At 52.3% G+C, this 25217-nt stretch overlaps 1 protein-coding gene across 1 annotated transcript in view; it reads right to left on the bottom strand.

Annotated features, from left to right (window-relative positions):
• The window catches only part of CSMD2 (CUB and Sushi multiple domains 2), a 575319-nt gene that overhangs the window by 244294 nt on the left and 305808 nt on the right, over window positions 1-25217 (bottom strand). Inside the window, exons 11-12 of the mRNA XM_064493786.1 lie at window positions 13607-13710; window positions 10277-10389 (exon numbers count right to left, since the gene is read on the bottom strand). Of these exons, the coding sequence (XP_064349856.1) occupies window positions 10277-10389; window positions 13607-13710 (217 nt within the window). The remainder of the gene's footprint in view (window positions 1-10276; window positions 10390-13606; window positions 13711-25217) is intronic.

The raw sequence follows: 25217 nt of genomic DNA, 5'->3' as shown, positions 1-25217 counted from the left end.
GGACCAGCACGTGCTGGGGGGCTCACCTCAGAAACTGGGAAACTCTCCTTCCCCTGTGACAGGAGGGAAGGGGTGACCGCAGTGAGCTCCCAGGTAGGAGGGCGGGAGTTTGAGGGAGATCCCATGATGACACAGGCTCTCCTTCCAAGCGGAGGAGGAGGTGTCATGGTCTTTGCTGAAGGGGAGGGACCAGTTGTGGGGAAAAGGATGTCTGCCGCCATCACCCTGAAGAGAAGACTGACAGCCCTCACCCCCGGGGTCCATGGAGGGTGCAGACAACTCATTTCCATGGGCACCACCAAGCAAGGCTGTGTGGCTCTTCCCAGAGCCCTCATCACTTGGTTCAGGTACAAGTGGAGACGTGGAAGGATGGCGGTGGGCAGGGAGTTGAGGATGTTGTCCAAAGAACAACAAACAAAGGCTGACGGGTGATGCAAGGGGCTTGGGCTAACAGAAGGAAGGAGGGGGTGGGGATGGAGACGGAGAGGCCAAGAGAAGGATGGCAAACAGGCCTGGAGGGAGGAGTGGGTGGAAGAGCGGAGGGACGAAGGGCCCAGAGCAGGATGTGCAGAGTCATAGCCCAAGAGGTGCCGGACAGCAAAGTCGGCCTGTGCCAGAGTGGAGTGTGGACAGGAGGGGAAAGGAGGGAAGGAGGCTGAGAGACGAGAGGCTAAGTGGCAGCACTCACTGAGTGGGAGAGGAAGGGGGTGGTGACACTGATGGGGGGGTAGCAAGTGGCAGAGGTGGAGACAGCTCTGGATCAAAGAAGAAGGCTTCACATGTGGGCGGAACGGCACTGGAGAGTGAGTGCACGCACCACCCCTCTCACATGTGGAGTTCATGGTGCTGCTGGCACTGGAGGGGGCTGCTGGCAATGGTGCCTTCGGGGGGCAGGGGGGACGGCGGGTTTAAGGGCACATTTGGCAAAGAGGTCCAAAGCATTAGAGGGGGCATGTGCAGACCTTAGAACCAGGCTTGGGAGCAGTGAGGGGGAAGAACAGGGCAGGGGTGGTTTGAGAGTTTGGAATCTCCTTTCAGGAAGGCAAGGGGACAGGCTTCCGGCCCTCAGACACCCCTTGTTCTCATCTGGACAGTCTCTCCCAGCCCAGCACCAACCCCTGCTGGAAACACGGGAACTGAGTCCCCTTGCCCTCCTGCCGGGGGCTCCCTGGGCTCTGTGGCAGGAAAACGCACTTGACCTTGGCCCTCCTGGCAAGGTGCCAAGCAAGTCTGATGTCAAGGGCCAGAACTGCCCATCAATAAGCCAGATTCTGACTTGGAGAAAATCATGCATGCAGCTTTCTGTTATCTGGTGTAACAGAATTCCATTTTATAAGTGTTTATCTTTCTCTCTCTCCATCTGCCTGCCAGAAGCAAGCGGGGAAACCCGAGATGCTTCAAAGACCCTCAGAATTCCATCATGACTGGGCTCGGCTGTTCAGCATATTTGCTTTCCCCCTTCTCGGCTGTTTTATCCCTATCATCTGTGATCAACCGTACTGTCTTCTCCCCAGGTTTTTCAATTTCTAATACCAAATTGGAATCCTCTTTCATGACAACATCCAGACAGAAGGAACTGCATCTCGTGTCTATGAATTCACTATTTGCTGCTCCAAGGAGGGCAGCACCGCGTGGAGGGAGAGGGGCGTCCCAGCCTGGGCTGCAATTCACTGCCTTTCCAACCAGGTGGGACTTCATTTGTTCCCTCATTTATTCACTGTTCCCTCAGCCGGGACTACAGCTTCCTCCCCTCCTCTGTGTCACAAGGCCAACGGCTCACACTACAGACTTCAGCTTAAGATGTCACCTCCTCAGAGATGCTTTCCCTGACCATGGATCTGAAATACTTCCCTTTTTCTTTGCTCTCTCGGTGCCCATCTTTTTCTTCATAGCACTAATTGTTCTTTGTTTCATCAGTTACTGTTCTAGGCATTGCAGGTATAGCAGTGGAAAAAAGGGCAAACATCTCCACCCTCCCGGAGCTGACTGTTTGCTGGGCCTCAGGTACAAGCTGATTCACCTGCTCAGTCTCCCTTGCACCCTGCAGCTGCCAGGCTGGCCTCCTCATTTCTCGTCTCCCCACTGACTAGTGTGTAAGCCCAGTGGAGGCCGGCACCGGTCATACGTTGCTGATCACTGTGCGCCCAGCACTGAGCACGGTGCCTGGAGCACAAGAGAGCATTCTGCTTCGCGAGTGAGCATGGCTAATACTGGCTGCACAGGAACTGTGCCACCTGCCACGCTCAGCAGTAAAGATACAGAGCTGCTGGACCCACGGCCCCCGCCCTCACAGACATGTGGGTATAGAGACAGTTACAGTGTAAATGACGGGGGCCACGAGGTGGTGTGCCTCTGACCACACAACCTTTGGGGACACAGGAGAGGAAGCTCTGGTCTTGGGCTGGGGCTGGGAGAGGTGGAAAGGCTTTGTGGAGGTTGCTCAGGCAGACACGGGCATCAGCCAGGATTCCGCCTCCCCTCCCCACTGCAGCCCTCACTAGCCACCTCCTGTGGGCTCCTCCTCCCACACATTCCAGCACCTTCTGCTCTCCATCCTTCTCTCATCGCCTCTGCCTACTCCTTGAAATTTCTCACTTGGGCGTGGCATTAGGCAAGAGCTGTTCCCCTGCCTCTTCTTCTACGTTGTACTCTGCAAAGCAGAGCGAGATTGTTCAGAAACAAAAATCCGATCATGAGTGTGCCCTGCTCATTAATTCTTCCATGGCTTCCTCTAATCCACAGATGAAAACTCTAACTCCTCGGCATAGCAGGTCATTTGCCTATCTGCTCCCACCCCAGCCTCATCTTTTTCTACCTCCGATCTTGAGATTTATACACCACAAAACGGAGCGACCTGCAGGGAAGTAAAATAGTGTCTTGGTAATGAGGAAGGGCGCTGATGTCAGAGAGTCCTGGGTTTGTATCCTGGCTCTGACACTAGGTAGCAGACCTGGGGCACCTTTCTTATCCTGAGTCCTAGTTTTGTCACCTGCAGTATGGAAATGATGATAACAACAGCCACCCTGCAGGACTGTTTTGAAGATTAAATGAGTTTTTGTGTATAAGATAATTGTCAAAGTGGCCGGCACGTGGCACGTAACCAGTGACCAGGAGGTGTTTCCTCATGGTCATTATTGCCTTGTTGTTGGCAGACCCCAGCCGGCTCTCACAGGCTCTAACTTGGCACCTGCTGTCCTCTCTTCTTGAATGGACACCCGCGGTTTGTCTGCCAGACAAAGAATCATCTTTCAGTGTCAGCTCAAGGGCTTCCCACTCGGGGATCTCCCCTTGAATCGCCCAGGCAGACTTAGGAGCCCCCCACCCCCTCCCAGCCCCCTCAGACAATTATTTATTTACTTATCCAGGAGAATAGTTAGAAGTTCAATGTGGCAGGATGTGATGAGAAGGGATGAGGGGAGAGAGATGGTCTGGGGAGACCATGAAGAGCCCACATCAGCTCCTCAGAGCCAAGGATCCCATCCCCTCTTCTCTTTGTATCTCCGGAGCCAAGCACTGCATCTTATACATCCTGAGTGCTCCAGACCCACTGTGTAACCAGCACAGACTCCCGGCGAGTGACCAGGACATCTCTGGTGCATTAAGACAACCTCTGGGCATGCCCGGATCTCATGGATTCCTTAGAACCACATTCCACTCTGCTTTTCTACTGATAAAGGGAAGGGCACAAAGAATGGAGGGACACAGTGTATCTTTAGGTGTGGCTCTGGGTATCAGTGCATTGTTCTCTGCACACAGCTTTCATGAATGGGATGGAGATGTGGGTGGATGAAGCCGGTGCCACTCATCCCTCCCACCTCCTTCCTCCACCACCCCGTTATGGGTGTGCCACAGGCTGAAGGAGGCTGGGGAACAGGGTGACTATGGAGACAGTAGGATGAATGTATACATGCAGAACATCCAGATAGCCTTAAGCTGTCTGCATTAGCCCCAAACTGGAGCTTGCTATTTGCAAAAGCCCATGTATTTAGAGAGTATATCTCACTGACAGATTGCTTCCTGCCAGATTTTAAAGGTGCAGCATCCTCTGCTCTTAACCATCCCCACTCCCTCCCAGGGGTCAAGACAGACTTGGGTGTAGTGTGGGTCCTGCTGGGACTTCCTGAGAGGAGGCAGCTGCTGTTTCTAGCTAATCTCTAGCTCCCAGCATCTGAGGAAGCTTGAAGGATATCGTGGAAACTCAGTGACCATCTTAGGAACATGCCTGGTGCTATTCCTGGCTGAAGTTGGAAAATTTGGGCCTCTGAGCTTATGGAAATAAAACAGGAAGAGGCAGAGGTTCTGGAAATTGCAGACCTGAGGCTGACAATGGCCACGTGTTTGACATTCTGGTAGGAGGAAAGGCAGGGGAAGACAAGGAGGGAAGCTGGGATGCCGGGCTGCTGCCCCGTTTCAAGCCCAGCCCCACGGCCATCTCTTCCAGGAGGCTCTGCTGCGCCACCGCCAGAGTTCAGTTCTGGAGAGGGCGAGGGAAACACCGCCTGCAGAGGGCTAGTCTTGGCCGTCTTCTCCCTATGTGCTCTCAAACTGTGTTCCGCGGAGATCTTAGCTTCAATCCCAAGCACATGTCAGCCAGAATTTCAAGTCAGCCCGTTCTCTCCCTCAGGGGATGTATGACCAACTCCTTTCCATCCTTCAAGCAAGTCTCAGTTTCAGACACCAGCTGCTCCAGGGAGCCTTCCCTGATGCCCTCAAGTAAGGTCAGCTTCCCCTCCTGGATAGTTCCCCGTCTTCTCCCACTTCCTGGGCTCCAGTGACGACAGACTAGGACTTGGATGCAGGCATAGACTGTCTTGTAATCTTATAAGATACGAAGACCAGAAGGGATGGGACCCCTGGCTGTGAGGAGCTGATGCGGGCTCTTCATGGTCTCCCCAAACCGTCTCTCTCATCCTTATCTCTTCTCATCATCATATTGAACTTCTAACTAAATTATTCTCTGGAGTAAGTAAATAAATAATTGTCCGAGGGGGCTCGGAGTGAGAGAGAGAGGGTCATGTAGCCCCTTGGAGCCTGAACACTGTCTGCAACACATAACAGGAGCCTGGACAATGCTGAATACACAGGTGACCTAATTTCAACCCAAGTCCCCAGACTACTGGGCATCCTCCCTGCATGATCTCCACCAACCTGCTCCTCCATGTCTCCAGGGTCAGGTCCCAGCTCCTTCCTCCCCTGGGCTGGCCTCCTAGATTTAGCATTTGGCGGCCAGATTCAAGGCTCCAAGTTAGGAAGTGAGGAGACTCCCAGATTGATGCTAAAACTTGTTAGCAAGTTGTATGTAATTTTATAATGTTTCTGGTAAGTGCTAATTGCCTGTTCCTTAAATATTTCTTGTTCTACTGGGAAGCAGAGCGATTGCAACTATGAATGCAGTTCCTACAGCTGGCTGCCCTCGTGGAGGGGGCCTGAGTTTCTAGGCTCCGAGTACTCAGATATCGACGGAGTGGGAGCGCCTCCCCAACACCGACCTGGGACTGGGACAAGTAGAACCAGAAGAATTTCTGGGAAAGAAATCCCTCAAATTTTCCCATGCAGGGGTTCACCCTTTTAATAAAGGGGAGGGCTGATTCTGCAGTGTCACCTGCCTGCCCCAAGGAAATTCTCTGGACCTGAACTGGAGCAGAGGGGATGCTGGTAATGGTGAGGCCAGGTATGCCTGGTGGGGGGTCTCTGCCCTCAAATGCCTTCTGCCACTGGTGGAACATCTGCATCCCAGGCACCCTCCCATCCCTGAGCCAAGACGCCTGTCCTGTAGGGAATCCCCCAGGAGCTGGGGTAGGAGGAGGGCTAAGACAGGGGTGGGGGTGGTTGTGAAGCTTTGGGCCATGAGAGCAGTTGGAAGAAGAGCTGAAAGACCAGGGAAGCAGGGGAGGGAAGCAGGCTTTTCGCTGAGTGTTGACTAAATGCCAGGTCCCATGCTGGGGGCTCCACTGCACAGAGTCCTCACAAGACCTCTGTGAGGTGAGTGTTTATCTGCCCCTCTTCACAGATGAGAGAACTCAGGCTCAAGGATGCTGAGGGGCTGGCTGAAGATCACACACAGAGCCAATGGCAGAACTCAGTTAGAAATTGGTCCTGTCTGACCCTAAAGCCCCTGGCGATGGTAGAGAATGTGGGCTCTTGGCACCTGAGTGCTGGGAGGTAGAAAAGTGAAACAAAGGGGGTTGAGACGGTATGAAGAAAGGGTGCCTGACTGTGCCTGTGTAAAACATCATTACAATTTAAGCACGTGTTGTGTCCCAGGCATTGGGCCAGGTCCTGCAGGACTGGCTAGATTAATAAACTGTAATCCTGCCTAGAATGGGTTTACAGGAGCCCAAATTTGGCTTGGAGGGCCTTGGATGTCACGTGAACGTGCTTTATCCTGAAAGCAACGAGAAGGTGTCATTAAAGTTTTTTTTTAAGGAGGTGGGAACTGTGCCAGATCTGGATTCTAGGAAGATCTCTGCTGTAGGAGGCAGATGGGTGGGGCTGGGAGAGAGGCCTGGAGTCTGGGGTGCCGGGTAGGAGGGCTGTGCTGTCACTTGAGTGAGATGTGACGAGGGCCTCAGCCACGGAGGTGAACGAGGAGCTGGGCCACTGCAGAGGGAGAAGTGACAGGATCTGGGGACCAAGTCAGAAGTGGGAGAGAGAGGAGGTGGAGGTGGAGATGAGGCCAAGTGATGGCGTGGACAGTGGTGCTGTTCATCAAGACGGGGATGTGGGCACAGGGGGCCTGGGGGTGGGAGGGCAGATGGAGAGGGAGAGCTTGGTCTGGGATGGTTTTAATAGACTGAATGTTTGTGTTTCCCCAAACTCACGTGTTGAAGTCCTAACTCCCAACTGGCTATATTAGGAGAGGGGGCCTCTAGGGAAGTAATAAAGTTAAACAAGTTCACAAGGGTGGGGCCCTAGTCTGATAGGATTAGTGTCCTTACAAGAAGGGGCAGCAGAGAACGTGGGCTCTTTTCCTCCCTCCACATGCACACACGGAGGAAAGATCCGGAGGTCACCAGTGTTCAGGCTGAGATTGAAGCTATAGGGTAGATGTGATCAATGGTGGAAGGTTCTAGAAAAAGAGGATGAAAACCGAGGATAGAGCCTGAGAAGTGCCTGCCCTGAGGGGGCAGTGGGGAACCACACGGGAGCTGTGAGGGGCACCAGAGAGGTGGAGGAGACCCAGGATGCTGCAGGGGAGGGGAACCCAGAGTAGATGGGATGGGACATGGTCACATCGGGACCCCAGGGAACTCGGTTAATCCTCATTTTCCACAGAAGACGGTGCCTTGTCAGATGGAGGTGTGAGATCGATGGGGTCACCCCTCCAGCAAAAGGTCAAAAGTGGAAGGGACAGGAAGGGAAAGGCAGGCTCCTCCTGACACAGTCCTTCCCAGGCTCTTCTTCCTGCAGGACCAGGTGTGAACCCTCCTGCGTGGCCCTCGGAGACTGGGGTCTGCCTTCTGCCACTTCTGCCTCCGCACCCTCCACTGTGGCCACATGAACCATCTCTCCCAGCCAGTCTGGGGACAGAGGGTGAGGCAGGGACCGAGGACCAGCAGGGAGCCACGTGTTCCCAGCAGAGAGAGATGCACTCTGGAGGGAGACCACGGAACTTCAGCAGCCCCCAGGGGAAGGTACCCCTGTGCTAGGAGCCTTCTGTGATCTCATTTCATAACACTTCATAACAACGCTGGACGCTGGCATTATTGCCTCCATTTCATGAGTGGGGAAACTGCGGCTCAGAGAGGCTGGATGACTTGCCTAAGGTCACACTGTTGAGAGCACTGAATAAGATGAAGCGGTACTTTGTAGTGCTTAGGTACAAATCCACTCTTAAAAGAAGGCTTATACGAAGAGGAGAAGAGATGGAGGCAGGGTCGGAGCCCTCCCTGCTAGGCATCCCCTATCCCTCCACCTTGGTGGTCCCCGAAGGCACCCCAAGTCTTTGCCTGACACTGCTTAAAAACCCTGAGACCACGAACACGTGGCTTCTGGCACGGAATAGGCTCCCGACAAATGGCACGTCCCTTCCATTTTCCATGAATTCACACCAAACAAGTCTAATTCTTCTTTCCCAGATAACAAGCCTTCCAATATTTGGATATAGCTCTCAAGTCTCCCCTGAGTCCGCTTTCTCCTGGATGAATAAACATCCAGAGGGCTGTTAACCTTTCTCATTGGGCTTGACTTAAGCCGTCTCCTTATCCGTCTCAAGCTGAGTTCCCCACGTGTATGCCCACTTCTCTGATGCCTGATCAGAAAGGACTAAAGCACCACTCCCTCCCTGGGATAAGTTCTAGTAGCTAATTTTTTGAACCCTCAAATAGGACTGGATATTTAGTCCTACTTCCTCTTATCCTAGTAGTTTAACCAATTGCCCTACCTCGTCGAGATCTTTCTGCTGTTTGCTGACTGCTGTAACTGCCATCCATTTCAAGCTCATATTACCTTTGTCTTAGCCAAGCCATTGAGAAAAATCGCCTTGCAATTTGCGACGCTTAATCTTCACGTTCTTTATCTAAACTTACTCTTTGCAGCAGCCCTGTGACTGATGGCATGTTACCTCCATTTCACAGATGAGGAAGCAGAGCCCTAGAGAGGCTCCCGGGCCTGCCATGGAGCTAGAAAGTGACAGAACGAGCATTTGAACTCAGCACCTGTCACCCAACAGGGGTTCTCGGTCTGCTGTTCTGTCTCCCTTAGACGTATGCTTTCTATTCTTAGAGCAGCACATCCGTCATCCTGACCCCAGTGGGCATCAGGGTTTGACAATGTGACCGCAGGAAATAGGAGCTAGCCTGCTGTTACAGATTGAATCGTGTTCCCCCAAAAGATGTGCTGAGACCTAACCCCTGGTACCTGTGCATGTGACCTTATTTGGAAATCAGGATCTTTGCAGAAGTAATTGACTTAAGATGAGGTCACACTGGAGCAGGGCAGGCCCTTCATCCAATATGACTGGTGTCCTTATAAGAAGAGGAGAGAGTGACATGCAGGGACGTGTGTGACCACAGAGGAAGAGAACAGAATGATCTCCAGCTACCAGAGAAGGCCTGCTGGGCGGCGCCAGAAGCTAGGGAGGAGCAAGGAACACTTCCACCCAGAGTCTCAGGGGGAGCTTGACCCTGCTGACACCCTGAGTTCAGACTTCTAGCCTCCAGAACTGGGAGAGAATAAATTTCTGTTGTTGAAGCCATCCAGATTGTGGTACTGTGTTAGGGTGGCCCTATGAGACAAATACACCTCCTGTGCACCCAGTTTGGTGATCAAGCATGGGTCCTGGTACAGGAAGCGCCCTTGGTCCCCTGGGGGTGTGAGGCACACGTGGTGGAATACGAGTCCTTCAGAGTCGCTCCCCCTGAATAGTGCAGTGTAGGATGGCTGGGTCTCTGAGTGGGGTGGGGAAGGACACCCTCTCTCCCCCTCCACTGCTTCCTGTCTCTCTAGTAGCCACCTTGCCATTTTAAGGACTTAAAGCTCACTCTCTTGATAAAGGCTTTCCCGATGCTCCGGAGAGGAGGACCGCCCCTCCACTGAGCCCCCACTGGCTCTGTTTGCTGCAACTGTCTTGTTTTAGTAACTGCTCGTTTGTTTCCCCCTCTGAGAGCGCAGACCCCTGGCGGCCAGGGCCTAGGTGTGACGCGCCTGTTCCTCCGGTGCTGGCCTAGGGGCTGACACCTACAGGGGCCTTAGCAACTGCCTGGGGGGCGGCTTCCGCCCCGCTTTCTGTGGGGTCTGCACCAGCAGTCACTGGCCAGCAGGAGGCTTGGCGGTGTTCGGAAGGGTGATGGCGACGGCATCTCTTAATGCCTGTTCCCACCAAGAGATGAAGGTCAGCCTTGTCTGTATCCGCCTCAGGTCGCCAGTGGTGTGTGCCTGTCCCTGACCCTGGGGACACGGTCACTCATCATCATGACACCCAAATAGGGTAGCTTGGGAAGCTACTGTCTCCAGTCTAAAGATTTTTAAAAAATAAGCAAGGTTCAGAAAGTTTATGGGGACTTTCGAAGGTCTACACAAGCCAGGTCCGAATCGGGGGTGGAGCTGATGTGTGTGCCTGGTGCTATGTGCCCTGCATCTTAAGTGATTTCTCCCGGATAAGCCTCCAAACAGCCCAGGAGATCCACTGGACAAAGAAGGAGGCTGGGACTCAGAGAAGTCGAACCAGGTGCCTACAGGGAGAAATCCAGCACAGGGCAGAACCAGGATTTGAACCCAGGGCTTGCTAACTCCAAACCCAGTCCCCCAAGTTCATGGGCTCCCCAACAGCAGTTACCTTCGTAAGAAGCCTTGAATCCCAGGGAGCTGCCACTGCTGTCAGTCTGGAAGAGGAGCCACATTTGATGGTGGGTGCTGACAATGAGATCTGGGACCGATGTACCTGTCAGGCTGTCAGGAGAGAGAGATTTAGAGGCGTGCACCCACCATGGTATCCCAACAGAATGCCTGTCTGACCAACAACAGCTAAAGGAATAGGAGCCAGGCCCACCTGGGCAAGTTCGGCCCCACAGTGTCCCTGGCATCAAGCCCAGCAGCTCGTGCTCCCGTGCTGGGCGTCTCAGCACCTCACCCTTCGGCCACAGGCAGAGTTAGTTGCATCTCAGCCGCGGCTCCCTAGCCTGGGCTCAGGAGAGAGACGTGCATCCTCACTTGCTCAAGGGAGGGACAGCTGGAGCCAGATCTAATCAAGGGGGTGTCTACACTCCTGCAACCTCTCATCTCTTGTGTGAGTTGTGTGGCAGAAAAGACAGACAGAAACCCATTTCCCCAGTGGGAACCCAGCCACTCCTTTAAACGAGACATCTCCTTCCCTTCCAGGATGAGAAGCGAGGCTTAAAGCAGAGCTGCCACCCTGGGGCCACATTCTTTCTGAAGAAGAGAGTTAAAGTATGGAGAGGATTCTGATTCAGTTCACATTCACCAGGCACCTACCCAAGTGAGACCATTTCCCTTTCATTGTCTCATTTAATGTCCCCAAGAGCCCAGTGAGGTAGGGGTTGTGTTAGCCCCACTGTACAGATGAGAAGGCAGAGGTGCAGAACGGGCAGTGGCTTTCCCAAGGTCAACCTGCTGGAGAGTGGCAGAGCCAGTCCCTAGACTGGGGTCTCCAGAAGAAACGTGGCTTCCATTGTCTGCTGAGACCAGACAAATCGCCAAGCACATATGGGTGAGGCGGGTTGTGGAGGGTTGGATGGATGAATGGGCCCTAATCTCTGCTCCCCTCTGGGGTCTCACAGCCTGAGGCGGGCTGCTGAGTTGGCTGCAGAGAGATGAGTACACCCTGAGTGCTGTGGGTGCAGAGCTGGGACAGACCGCCTGGGACACCCCAGTCTGGCCCATGTGACATCCCTGGGCTGGGGGCCCTGACGTTCTGTAATGAGTAAGGATTGACTCCAGGGAGGTGGTGAGCAAGGAAGAAGATCAAGATCTCTGCTTGTCCTCTGTGTGACCTCATTATGACAACAAAGGAGCCCAACTATTTTGCATGTGTTTCCGTAAAGTTTTGAGATTGACCTTGCCCTAAAGAGACCTGAGGGTGGTGGGAAAGGCCCTGGGCTGCTACGGAACTTCTTGGGAGGTCACTCATACTAGACTGGTCCAGAGACCTGGGTACCAGCCCTGGGTCTGCCATTCCTTTGCTGTGGGACATTGGGCAAGTGGTTGGGCCTCTCAGAGATTTTTCATTTCATGTTAAATGAGGGGGTTGAATTGTATGACCCCCTCAGAGTCTTTGCAGATCTACTGTTTCAAGGTCATCTCTATGACAGTGCTCAGTGGGCATGGGAGGAGACAGAGTGGGATCCCGGCCTCTTGGGCACAGGGAGCTGATGTATCATATGGTCAGCACACGGAGGCAGGTGAGTGACGGGGCTGCACCAAGAGGAGGGGTGGGGCTGGGTGTGATGGATAATTTCTGTGTCAACTTGATTGGGCCATAACGTGCCCAGATATCTGGCCAAACATTATCCCGGATGTTTCTGGGAGGGTGTCTTGGGATGAGATTAACATTTAAATTGGAAGACTGAGTCAAAGAGATCACCCGCCCCAGTAAGGGTGGGCCTTATCCAATCAGTTGAAGAACCGAACAGAACAAAAGGCTGATACTCTCTCAAGTAAAAGAGAATTCTTCCTGCTTGCCTGACTTCCAGCTGGAACATTGTTTTTTTGTTTTCTGTTTTTTTTTTTTTCCTACTGCCTGAACTTGAACTGAAACACCAGCCCTTCCTGAGTCTTGAGCCTGCCAGACTTTGCTCTAGAACTACATTCCCAGCTCTCCTGGGTCCCCAGCTTGCTGACTCAGCCTGTGGACCTTGGGACTTGTCAGTCTCCATTATGCAAGCCAATTCCTTATAAGAAATATCCTGGTTCTGTTTCTTTGGGGAACCCTGATCAGTGCAGTGAGAGTAGGGCGTAGGAAGATGCCCTTCAGGCTGACACTCCATTCCTTGCTCTTGAGATCCCAAGTCCCAGTCATGTCACCTGACATGGTGGGTGACATCATTCAACTGCCCCAAAAGGATCTTTCCCAGGTAGGTGTGGGGAAGGTACAGGAAGAACTCAGAACAGAACAGCTCCTGGACCAGCCAGCTAATACTGAATAGCCATTTCTCATTCAGCATCAAAACCAGAAGGCGTTAGCCTGGTTGGGAGGGGGCATGGCACGGGACGCCGTCCTTAACTGAAATCAAAAGACATGAATGCACATGCTGGTTCTGCTGCCAACCATCTTTGCACCCTTTGGGCCTCAGTTTCTCCACCTATTAAATGGGGATAACAGCACCTTCCTCACAGGGCTGCTGTGAGGACGGAATGAGATAATGGATGTGAAAGTTCCATCCCATGTAGTAGGTGCCCAGCGTGTGAGAACTGTCTCCTCCGTCTTGGCAGGGGAGGCGGACAAGGTCAGGCCTGTCTGTCTCTCTGACACAGGGCCACACACACAGAACAGGAGCGTTTTCCTGCTTTCATGTCAGGCTAATTGTGGTGGGCAAAGGAGGGGCCAAATGTACCCCAAAGACCGAGGCCCAGTGTACTGGAACCTCAGGACAGCCTGGCACTATCCTCTCTCTTAACTTGACCCCGTCATGCCAAACTTTCTGGGCTCAGAAAATGTGGCCACTAGGTCTACTCAGTCCCAATTCCCTGAGGACATCCAAGTCTCAGACTGGGAAGCCAGCAAGACATTTCCACCATCTCTGGCTCAAGGCAGACCACCACAGATGCATGTGGCCTTGAAGAAAACTCCTGGGTGCCAGAAGCAGGGTCTACAAAGAAGCAGACAGCCATGTGGAACGTTCTAGATCCGTGTGACAAACCTCTATTTCCCCTGCTCCCTAAGGGGCCGCGCACTCTGTACACTTTCCCTGCGAATTCCTAGTGAGAATCTGGCTCTGTGCTCTGTTTTCCTTGGTGGAGGTAGAGAGAGACAAGAGGGGTTGTTGCTGAAATCAGGAGTGTGGCAGGACACTTGTCCTTGTCACAGCATGGTGGCAGGGGGTGGCGCTGGGTAGAGGGGACCAGGCAGGACTTGGCAAGCCCACCCCACCGCCCCCAGCCCAGGCACAGGTGCTTCAGCCCTTCCCACCACGTGCTCCACTTCACTTACATGTAGAGAACGGTTTTCTGGTCCCCGTCCTGCCCGCCATCCCCGACTGTCAGGGTGTCATAGCCCCTCTCCAAGTCAAACTCCTCGAAGGCAAGCTTGATCACCTAGGGAGGAAGCAGGCGTTAGGGAGCAGCAGGGACTGCTGGGAGTGACGTCCACAGCCGTGAGGACAGCGAGAAGTTTCCTCGTTATGTCCCTACGCCCAGAGGACCCGCGACACCACCCCACACACCCCTCAATCCAGCCTGAGCATTTCTGTGCCATCTTTCCGAGTGTGAACTTTTTCTCTCCAGGCCATGCAGTCTCTGGGGTCCCCTGATGTTTTCCAAAGACGTTCACAGCACATCTGGCCAATTCCGGGGGCTGCCATGGCAACACCAGGCACATCTGGCTGACTGGGGGATGATCAGACTCCTTCTTCATGCTCCAGGGCACAGAAATCCCCGTGGAATCGGTGGCAAACTTTCAGGCCACATGTGGAATCTCAGCTATCTGGTCCCCAGGGACCTTCAGAAGTTTCTCTCAGCTTGTCCTCTGCCTGCTTTTCTCCATCCACTTTGTTTGTTTATTTGTTCAATAAATGAATGTTCCAGAGAAGAGATTTTGACAAGATTCTTCTCTTTTAACTTGTTTTAGTCCTGCCTTCCACAATTATTTACTAAGCACTCGCCATATGCCAGCCTAGGAGGTGGGGTTTCAACAGTGAGCACCACACGGTTCCTGCCCTCGGTGCGCAGGAGAGACAGAAAAGTAAACTGATAACCACAACACCTGGTGACAGACGCCACGGCGAGGGCCTGTGGCTCCCTGGGCCCTGGTGTGGGGAGGAGGGGAGACTGTTCGTGATGTGGGTGGTGAGGATTCTGAAGGCTATGGAAGACTGTCAGGCCCAAGGAGGATGGATGCAGGCAGAGGAACGGGTCAGGTGCACAAGGCTTGAGCCGTGGCGGAGATGGAACATTCCAGAACAAGTGTTCAGTGTCTGTCAGTGCAGGTCCACGGACTGAGCACAGCTGCCAGCTGCCTCACTCTGGGGGACAACATGGTTGGGCTTTCAGCGCAGGAGGTGACTCAAGAAGGCCCAGAACTTGAGAAGTTTGCCTGGAGGGAGGTCCAGAGGATCTCACATCCCTCCTGCCCCAGGGGGCTGGGGTTCAACGCGGGGTGAGGGGGTAACAGGGACACTGAGGTGTTGGAGAGGAACATCAGTCTGGCTGCTCATGTGGAAACTGATGTGGCAGAAGGGAGGACAGGGCGAGGATTTAGCAGGAGTCAGGTGAGCAGTGCGGGAGAGTGATGGGGATAGAAGAGGGAGACAGGTCCTGGATCTTTAAGTCTCTGTGACTGGATGGATGTGGGGGAATCTGGGGTGACTCGCAGGTCTCTGGTTTGGACAACTGGGTGGTGGGTGATGATGTCACTCACAAAGAAAGGACACACAGAGGAACCTCTCCTAACATCAGTCTGGCCTCTCTTTGTCCATTTCAGCCTGGTTTCGGTCTGATGAAGATCTTCAGTCTCCCAGCAGGGAGGCTGAAGGTGCTGCCTTTTCTTCTATTCTATGACCCAAGGGGTAGCGACTTCCCGTGGATGGTCTTTCCCAGTTGTGCAGGCCCCCTCTGTCCAAAACAAACAGCCCAGCAGAGCCTCACCCCAAGGTGCCTCTAGGTACCTCAAAAGGAAACTGCTGCTGTGTTTGCTCATGAGGCCGGTGCCGTGTGTGCAGGCCCCCAGCTCCCCGCTGCACGGGGCGTGGGAATCACAGTGAGGAGCCTCTCTGCAGAGGCGCGTCCGTGAGCACAGATGGATGGATAGGGAGGCGGGGGGCCACTGACTTGGGGGAGGCTAGAGGGGGCTTCCTGGAGGACATGAAGCCCAGGCTGAGTTTGGGAGATGGACCAGAGCTCAATAAATGGAGAAGAGCGGGAAAGTAATCCAGGCAGAGGGGAGAGCAGGTGCACGGCAGAAGTGTGAGGCGCGTGAATTGTCCAGAGACTCCCAGTCAATCTCGAGTTATTTCCCTGAGAGGGAAGCAGAGGGTGGTGATGTGAGAGGAGCGGGAGGAGCCAGATTAGGAGGGGCTGTCTGTCACACTCCGGATTTGGGCTTAGTCCTAAAGGCAAGGGGCGAATCATGGAAGAGTTGTAAGTAAAAGTAGGGCGTGAGATTTTTGTTTTAGGAACAATCGCATTGACGAATGGTGGAAGACAGACCGATCCCTGGGCTGTAGAATCCTGTAGGTCAGGGAGGATGTGGGTCTGTAGCAGGCAGCGCTGAGGTCTGCTAAAGAACAGGGGATGGAGGAGTTAGGGATACTGACCTTGATTCTGAAAAGAGACACTCGGGAGGGGCAGATGCAGGAGCAGCAGTAACCCTGCCCAGCTCCAAGGGCAGAACATGGAGATAACAAGGGGCTGAGAACCAGTTCTGTGATGGTCAGAACCGTCCACAATGAAAAGGATCGCATTCAGAGGTAGTGAGCACCCTGTCACCAGTGGTATGCAAGTAGAGTGAGGAAAGGATTCCTTCTTCAAGCTCTCAGACAATTTTGACAAAAATACTACACCCTGATGATAAAAATCCCTCTTGGTTCTTTGCACACGTATGACAGTGGGCAACCTGCAGTGAGTGGGGAAGCCTTCCTTCTGGTTTTCCCACCGAGCAGGCAAGCTCACCTCCCATATCCCCTGAGGACCAGCGACACCATCGTGGGATCATCTGCTCAGGCTGGACGCTCCTTCCCATCTCTGACCCTCCCCGGTCCTGCCCTATGTCATCATTCCCTAGCCTGACACACAAGGAGGGGCCCTTGCACCACACAGCACGTGTGACACCTCTTTTGACGGGCTGTTCATAACTCTGGTTTGCACAGACTCCTCCCTCACCCCTGGCTCCCCTAACAATGTCTCCACATCCTTGAGTCCTGGTCCAAGCGCTTCCTGATTGTCCTTTCTCTCCTCTCCATGTCAGGACTCACCTGCCAAACTGTGACTGCTCTGTTTCCCTGGTCTTCCACTACACCATGAACTTCCTGGAGGGCTGGGGCCAGGTCTCATGGCCTCGAACCATCAGGGCCTGTCAGGGTGCCAGGCCCATGCCAGGGGCTCAGACAACATCAAACAGAAGAATGTTTTCCAAACCTTTCCTGACTCTGCAGCATGGACTGATTGCTAGGCTCTTGGACCCTCACAGAAACTATTATCTAGAATAAAGGTCGGCAAACTGTTCCTGTAAAGGGCCTGGTAGTAATTATTTGCCCCTGCGCCTTCCATATGATGTCTGATCCAACGACCCACCTTTGCTGTCATAGCGTGAATGGAGCCATGGCTACACACATCCACGTAGCACGTATGGCCATAATGCATCACACTGATACATATACACGAATGCGCGAGGCTGGGTTCCACTACAACGGAGTTTATGAAAACAAGCCACAAACTGGACTTGGCTCAGAGGTGGTAGTTTGCTGACCCCTGGTCTAGGAGGTTCTTTAAGACACTTAATCACAGTTTTGGAGCATCTTCTCTTGAGAGATTTCATCACTACAAGCGCTGACACCTACCACACACTCGACTCTGTTCTGCACACTTTACACTCGTCAGCTCACGGAAGACTCACAACCACCGCTGCCATGAATGCTTCCATTTTACAAAGGGGAAAGCCCAGCACAGAAACCTCAGGCAGCTCGCCTAAGACCACACAGCTCAGTGGTAGAACTGGGACCCCTCAAGCAGCCAGAGGCCAGGCTCTTGGCCCTCTGCTCGACTGCCTGACAGCATCCCGGTGAGGTCTCAGGTCCACAAGGGACCGTAACTTATCCTCTCAACCTTACCTAAGCTCTTTTTCTGGATCCCAGCATCTCAGGCAACACTTGCTGCATATACAATCCTGCCAGGCCAGTCGTGGATTCTGCAGATGGAGGGGTCTTGCCTTTGCGGGGAGTCAGGGTTCTGTCTGCACCTTCTCACCACCATCACCTCCTCCAGCCAGCCTTGGGGCCAAGGACGTGGGCTCACCAAGCCACCGCCAAGAAAGGGAGCAGGCGATTACCATGCCTATCATGGGAAAGCATTGCTTTGAAGGCCAGAACCCTGAGCCACAAAATGATTCTCATTGCTGATTAGAGCAGCCATTGATGTGAGCTGCATTTTAGCGCATCTGACCCTAACATAGGAGCTAATTACACCAAGTAGACTGTGCAACATATACAACGCTGAAGCTGTGGGATGGGCCCCCAGTGCACCACATACCGGTGCTTTTTAATTTTTTTCTCTTCTCTTTGGCCTTTGTTTAAAGACAGAATCCTATAATGATTCATTAACTAACATGCAGATTAATCAAGCTGGCAAAGTGTCTTTCTGTGGCAGGAGAATAGCAGCACATGAAATAGGCATGATCAAAGAGGCACGTTTGTACACAGCTCAGACATCCAATTTGCACCCATTAGAGAAATGAGTAAACGAACTCGTCACTAGGACATAATTACTGAGCACCTGCCATGTGCCAAGCACCGAGCTAGCTGCTTCCCATAAGTTATCTCACTTGCCTGACAATTTAGAGCAGAATCTGAATGCCAAGGGCATGGTGCAGATGGTGAGTGCTGGAAGTTCTGGAAGGAGGGAGAGATGAAAGGTGTTTGCACGGAGAGGGTGGGCGGACTGGTTCCTGCAGGATGAAGGGTGTGAGCTCAGTCCAGGAGATGCTCTGAGCGGTGAACAGGGGAGCAAGGAGCAGGGAGGGCAGCGGAGGTAGGGCAGTGCGGGGAGGCGGGGGCTGGAGAGCAGCCTGGCAGGGGCTGGAGAGCAGCCCGGCTGAGTCTGCAGTTGGCTTTTGCCTGGCAGGACAGGGCAAGCAGTCTGGACTTGAGAGTGGAGATGGGTGGTGGGGTGGGGCTATAACTCAGCCTAGAGAGACGGCTGGAGGCAGAGAGACCTGCTGGGAGGCTGGTGCAGGGTCCAGGGGTAGGAGGAGGGCGCAAGGGAGACCGCAGCTGTGTTCACTGCAGGGGGCGGGAGGGGAGGGAGTCCTGTAGACGGCAGCCCTCAGCACACAGCCGCCTTTCCCGAGAGCCATGGGGGGTGGGAGTGAGACCATGGAGGACGGCCACTCTGGGTTCCAGTGGACAGTCTTTGCTTCCTGAGCACTGTCCAGAATCAGCCAGAGGACAGGGACCCCAGTCTGGCCAGCCTGTGCCCAAGGTCTTGGCGAGTCTGCAGAGGATCTGACAGCTCACGGGCATATTTTGGGAAGCAGGAGTCCCAAGAGACCTAGACTGAGGCTGTTTTGTCCAGTGACTGCATTTCTACCTCCTCCTCCTAGCTGGGCTCTGGCCTCTGCTGTCCATCCTTCACTTTGTACTAAAAACCCTGTGCCCACAACCCCTTAACCCCTTACAGCAGAGGGTGGAAAACTATGGACCTTGGGCCAGATCTGGCCTGTGGCCTGTTTTTGTATGGCCCCTTGAATTAATAATAGTTCTTACATTTTTAAAAGGTTAAAAAATAAATAATCCACTAGAAAGAAGAATGTGCAATAAAACCTCACATGGCCCTGAAAGCCTAAAATATTTATTATCTGCCTCTTTACAAAAAAAGTTTTCCAATCTCTGGCCTAGAGCAATGGTTTTCAAACTGGGTTCCCAGGCACCCCAGGGTTCCATAAAGGTAATACAGGGGTCACCAAAAAAGGTGAGAAGAGAGCCAGAGTGGGCAGGGCCTTGCTCCAACCAAAGCAATTCCTTTTTATCTAGTTCATGTTTGGGAATTTTGTGACAGACATAGACAAGGGTTTACTCAATGTCTCTCCCACTGTTTCCCATTCTTAATAGAATGCTGGCTTTGTTTAGAGTGTGACAATGGCTAACCTCAGAGCTAAGGATATCTAAGTGACAGGATTCTGGGCAATGAGCTGAGGAGTCCTCAGGGCATTTTCCCTGTTTTCTCCTTGCTTTCCTGGAAGACAGATGTGAGGACAGAGGTGGAGCAGCCTTCTTGTGACCATGAGGATAAGAGACACATGCAAAGGATGGCAGAGGGGAAAACAGAAGATGCTAGAGACACTGAGAGAATTACTAAACCATCCCTCCCCGGACTCTCCACTTCTGGACCTTTAGTATGTGAAGAAAATAATCTGTGTTTTGTTTAAACTTCTGTGGAGGAGTTTTTTGCAACTCCAGTCAATTACAACCCAATGACTACGGGTTTTGAAGAAAGGCTTTTGTCACCACAGAAAAGTTGACCAACTATTGAACCTCTGGATAAACTTCAGCTTCTTGGCTTGGAAACCCTAGGCTTTACATGGCCTTCCCCTGTCCCTTCCCAGCTAGGCAGAGACCCTCCACAGTCCTCTGCTCCAGGCCTACTTCCCCATTCCTCTTCAGAGCACTTCTCTCAGCTCCTGTGGGCTGACCACGGCCCCCCAGCCTCAGTTTACTAATGCTGCTGTCAGCCTGACTATTAGCTCCATGAAAGGAAGGGAACACCGTTTCCCTGGGCACGGCCTGCATGGTGACTCCTGCCTGCGTCTTGCTAAGGACCCAGGACAGGTCTGGAGAAGCGGCTCTCAGGGTAGGGAGGAGGGGAGGCTGGTGGGAGGGCTGACTGGAACCCTCAGGAGTTAAGCAGAGAGGCCTCCAGCATCTCTGAGGAAGGCTTTTGAGGAGGTTGGGAAAGAAAGCCCAAGGGCAGAGACTGAGAACTTTCAGAGGTTCTGGAACTTTGGTCATTACTTCAGGTCTACTTTTGGTGGCTCTGAAAGTAGTAGCCCTTTTTATCCATTCATTGACTCACTCACTCACTAATTGATGGGTTCACGTATCTACTTATTCATTCAGCAGTTAACACACTTTTGCCAAGTGCTGGGCTCTGGAGAGGCAACAGAGGCAAGACAAACTCGGCCACCATCCTGAGAGCTCACGGTCAAGAAGAGGAGACACATGGTACATGGGAAACAGTGCAGGCTGCAGAGTGCTGCAGTCAGGGGAGCCCGGGGTTGGGGCAGATGTGAGGGGCACAAAGTCCTGGCTAGAGGAGGGAGCAGGGCTTGTGTTCCCGGAGAGAGGAGGGGTGAGGGGACCGGCTCTAGGGGAAGAGGAATGCCAAGTCTGCTGGGAAGTGATGACAACTGGAAAGAGGAGAGCGATCAGGTTTAGGACTCAGAGGAAGCCTTGAAGGGGTCCCCCCAGAGCAGCCCACTCATGAGGGATGAGCTGTGGGGCCACTGAGAGACAACCTCTCTGATCGCCAGCCAGCATCTCGCATGGGGCCCAGCACAGAGAGCGCAAGAGGAAATGTTTGCTGAATGGATAAGTCAGTGAACAAATGGGCCAACACATGGGTTCCTGACATTTGCAGGAGAGACTGATCACTGCCTGGAGAGTTATTTCTCAGTTCTTTGGGTCTACAAAGGGAAGAGTGACACTGACGACCCCCAAGGAGTGAATAATCAAAACGCTGTTAACTTTGGCTTTGAAGTTCATGAAATTCACATTCCTTTCCCTCCCTCTTCCAGGCCACCTCCTTCTCCCTCGAATCCTCATCCTTGTCCCTCTCATCTGTCTCTTTCTCTCCTGCCTCCCTTTTACATCTTTTCTAGCAAAGGTGGATTAACTGTCCTGATCAAATCCAGTGAGGATCACATGCAAATTGAATCCTATGTCTTGAGTTGATACGAGAAGCTGTGAAGGAAAGGCAGATGTGTGCAGGTGGGGGGCACTGACCCAGGTCTGGGTTTCAGTCCTGACCATGGAGATTTCATCACCCACGATGTTCAAAGTCCAAACAGAGGAGGCTCTGGGGACCAGTATGGGCGGGGTCATACCAGGAGGAGCTACTTGACCCAGAGACAGGTCTCCTCCATCAATTATTGACGTATTCAAACATCTACCGAGCTCCTCCTCGGTGCCAGGCGCTGTTCTGACTGTGGGAGAAATAAACAGAACGCTACCCTTGCTTTCAGGGCTCTCATGAACTATGGGAGAAAGAGACTGTAAACACAGTACAACGTGATACACACATGCAGACAGAAGCTGCTGCTGAAGGGTTGGAGGAACAGAGGCAGGACTAAGACCTGGTGGAGTTACAAAGGCTTCTCCGAATAGCAGGTATCTGATCCTTGTCTCAGACGGGGGTAGGAATTTGCCTGGAGGAGAGGGGAACGCACAAGGGATAGGACGGGCTGGACAGAGGTCTCAAGGGGCCAGGCGTGTCCATGAACCAGGAGTTCAGTGTGGAGGAGGCTACCTGAGGGGGGCGGGGCGGGTGGCCGCTGTGTGCATCACTGGGAGGGAGGAGGGTTGTTATTTATCACATAACCTAGGCTGGTCAGAACCACCAGGATGCTCTTGACAAACACAGGTTCCAGATTCCCAATTCCAGGTCCACTGAATCAGATCTTTGAGGAAAGAGCTTAGGAATGTGTGTCTTTAAAGTCTCTCCAGGTATTTTTGATGATTAACCAAATTTGGGAACTACTATCATGGGCAGAATGACTACAAAAAGTAAGACAGCCCAGCTGGCCAGGGTGGAGCTCACGTTTCTCAAGAGCATCTCCATCAGAGTGAGAATGTGGTGCTGTGTGTGGAGTGGGCCAGCATCACTTGCTCTGAGCTTTTCTGTTCTCTTTTCCATGAACCTGCCAAGCTTCCAGGAAGATGGACCGGGTGGTTTTAGCTCTTTCATTCTTAGTTTATTGAGTAGAGACATACCCTTCTCCTGTCTCCCCAGTACGACTGTCCGTTCTTGCTCCCACCACGCAGAGCTGCACAGCCTGGCGGTGTTCAATCAATGCTGGGATCTTGACACAGGTTCTCAGACACTCCTACGCCAGATCATTTTTGTTTCTCTTTTTGGACCTTCCTATCACCCTAGGGTGCCTAGTCTGGAACAGTCCCAGTTCCCTCTCAAGCTCAGCCAGGAGGTCCTATAAGGGGGATGAAATTCCAGGAAGTTCCTCATGCCCACACACATACAGATGCCTGGGATGCGTGATCAGTCCATGATTATAAGGAGACCAAGGGGCACATGATCCATTCTACACTCCTGCAGGCCAAACTCTCAGCCCTTGCTCCTTGTGAAGGGAACCCCTGCGTTCTCAGTCCAACTTGCTCTCCCTTCACTCACCATCCTCTTTCTCCTACATCTTCACTCTTTTCTCTTTGCTCTCTTTGCCCTCAGCCTACAAACATACTCAAAAATTCCAATATCCTGAACAAACAAACAAACACTAGAGTCGCCCCAAGCTTTCTATCCATCCTGTTTCCCTTCCGTGCCCTTCCTCCTTTCTTCACTTCATCATGAAGTTATTAAAATGGTCGTGTACATGCCTGGCTTCTAAAGCCACCCCCACTTCATCTGTTCACTTCCCATTCCACTGTTGTTTCTGCCCCCAAAGCGCCAATGAAAGGTCTTCTTCCAAGGCCAAAACCAATAGTCTCTTTCCAGACCTTTTCCAACAAGACCTTTTCCATCATCGCCATCGTCAGACATATCCTGGTTGGAGATGCTTCCTGTAAAAGCCATGCCTACTGCTCTTTCTGTTTCTCTTGCTGGATCTCTCTCATCTGTAAGGATGGCGTCCTCAGATCCATTCTGAATCTTCTCATTCTCTTTGCTCTTCTAAGAAGTGATGTCCATTCCGTAAGTTTCTGTTTCCAACCGTATGCTGATGAAAGAACACTCAAGTCTCTCTCTTGAACCCAGATGCATCCAGTTTCCAACCAGTATATCTACACATCATTGGATGAAACTCAGGCATGCCAAATGCACCATGTTTCCTTCTTGACTGCTGCCAAGCATGTTCCTCCTCTTGTTATTTCATTTTAAAGCCTCCCATTGGTTCAAGTCAGAAAGCATTGCGTCATCATCCATTTGTTCACTGAGTACATATTTACTGAGTGCCCACTGTACGCCAGGCACTATGCTGGTCACTTGGGACACTATGTTGAATGAAACCTCTCCTTCTCCCTCCATCTTCACATCCAATCAGCCACCAAGTCCCATCCCAGTCCCTCAATTCCTCTTCAATCTGTCTCCCCTTCCATGTTTCCAAAGGCTTGTTTGATGACTCCACTTTTCTTACTTGGGTAACTGCTTCAGCCCCCTAATGGGTCTCACTCCCTCCAGTGTCCCTCTCCAATATCTCCACTGCTGCCAGAGTCATCTTTCAAAAATTCAGACCTTCCTGCTATTGCTCTGGTGCAGAAGAAAGAGTGGCCCTCATCCTTCCCAAGGCTGATCCCAGTGCTGTCAGTCCCAGTCCCTCCCATCTCCGCTGAGACCTTGTTCCATCCAGCAGGACAGCACAACAACTTAAATTCATGGACAATGGGCCCAGGAAGACTGGGTTTTAATCCCAGAGCTGCCACTCACTGGTTATGTGCTATGACTAAGTTTCCCAACCTTTAACGTATCCATGGTTCAGTTTCTTCATCCTTCAGACAGATCTATTAAAACCTAATTAATTGTGCTACAAAGAGAAGGAAATGAAGTAATTTATACAGCAGGCCTAGCTCAGTGCTTGGCACAGGATAGGCTTACGGTAAGAGATAGCTATTATTGTTACTACCAGCCTAAGACATCTACCCTTAAAAATCTGTTTCAGGATAAAACCCAAGCCTCTCTCCCAAGCAGGTGGGTTCACTGAGATTTAAATCTTGCTAACCTTTCCAGCCTCATCTTGGTATAGGCATGTTGAATTATTTTCAGTTCTAAGAGGCTGGTCCAAACCTCAGTGCCTTTGCACATGTTTCCACTCTGAGGCACTGATTACTAAGCTTACTCATCCTTCAAGATCCTGCTCAAATGTCATCTCCTTTGTGAAAAATCCCCTGACCTTCCAGTTATGAGCTCTTTCCTAGATATTCCTGTAGCACTCTGGACACACCTCCATTAGCACTTATCCAAACTCTAGCTTTACATTTACATGCATGAATTCTCTCCTATGTGCGTGTTCCTCAAGGGCAGAGGTCATACCCATGGTCAATAAATGCTCATCTCAGAAAACATATTGGGAACTTGGAGAGGCTGTGATTTTTGCTAAAGGAGATGTCCCAAAGGTAACTGGACAAGCAGTAGTTGGACACACTTATATCTCTCCTGTGAGCCAGTGGACAGGGATAGGAACACAGTATCATTTCCCCTGCTGTTTGTAGGAAGGCAGCTCCCATGCTTCCGTCTTAGAGTTTGAGTTTCTACACTTACACCCTTCTTTCTGCACCGTATGCTCCCTGACTCTCCTCCTGTGTGGTGTCAGTAAGGAAATCCCTTCAGCCCTCCTGGGCTCCCCCATCACTACCTGTAGCCCACCAAGAACCCATAAAGATGCTAAGAACACCCTTCTACACAACTTGACTCTGAAAGAGTGCCCTTCAGAGGGGATGCCTTCAGAAACCCAGATTGGTGTGACCTCCTGTAGGACAGGTAGGGTAGTGGCCAATATGGGGCCACTGACCTCCACACACCAGCCAAGGCTAGGCCTTCTGAGGGTAAATCAAATTGTTCCTCAGAAAATTCTCAGGCCTTACTTACACGTCCCCCTGTTCTCCACCTTCAGGTTCAAAAGAAAACAGAGATAAGTATCTTCAACAATGTCCAAGAGGGAGCCCCCTAGTCAA

Source organism: Camelus dromedarius, chromosome 14 (assembly GCF_036321535.1).
Source record: "Camelus dromedarius isolate mCamDro1 chromosome 14, mCamDro1.pat, whole genome shotgun sequence".
Taxonomy (NCBI): Eukaryota; Metazoa; Chordata; class Mammalia; order Artiodactyla; family Camelidae; genus Camelus; species Camelus dromedarius.
Note: the sequence above shows the minus strand (reverse complement) of the source record. Positions and strands in the feature narration are given on the sequence as shown.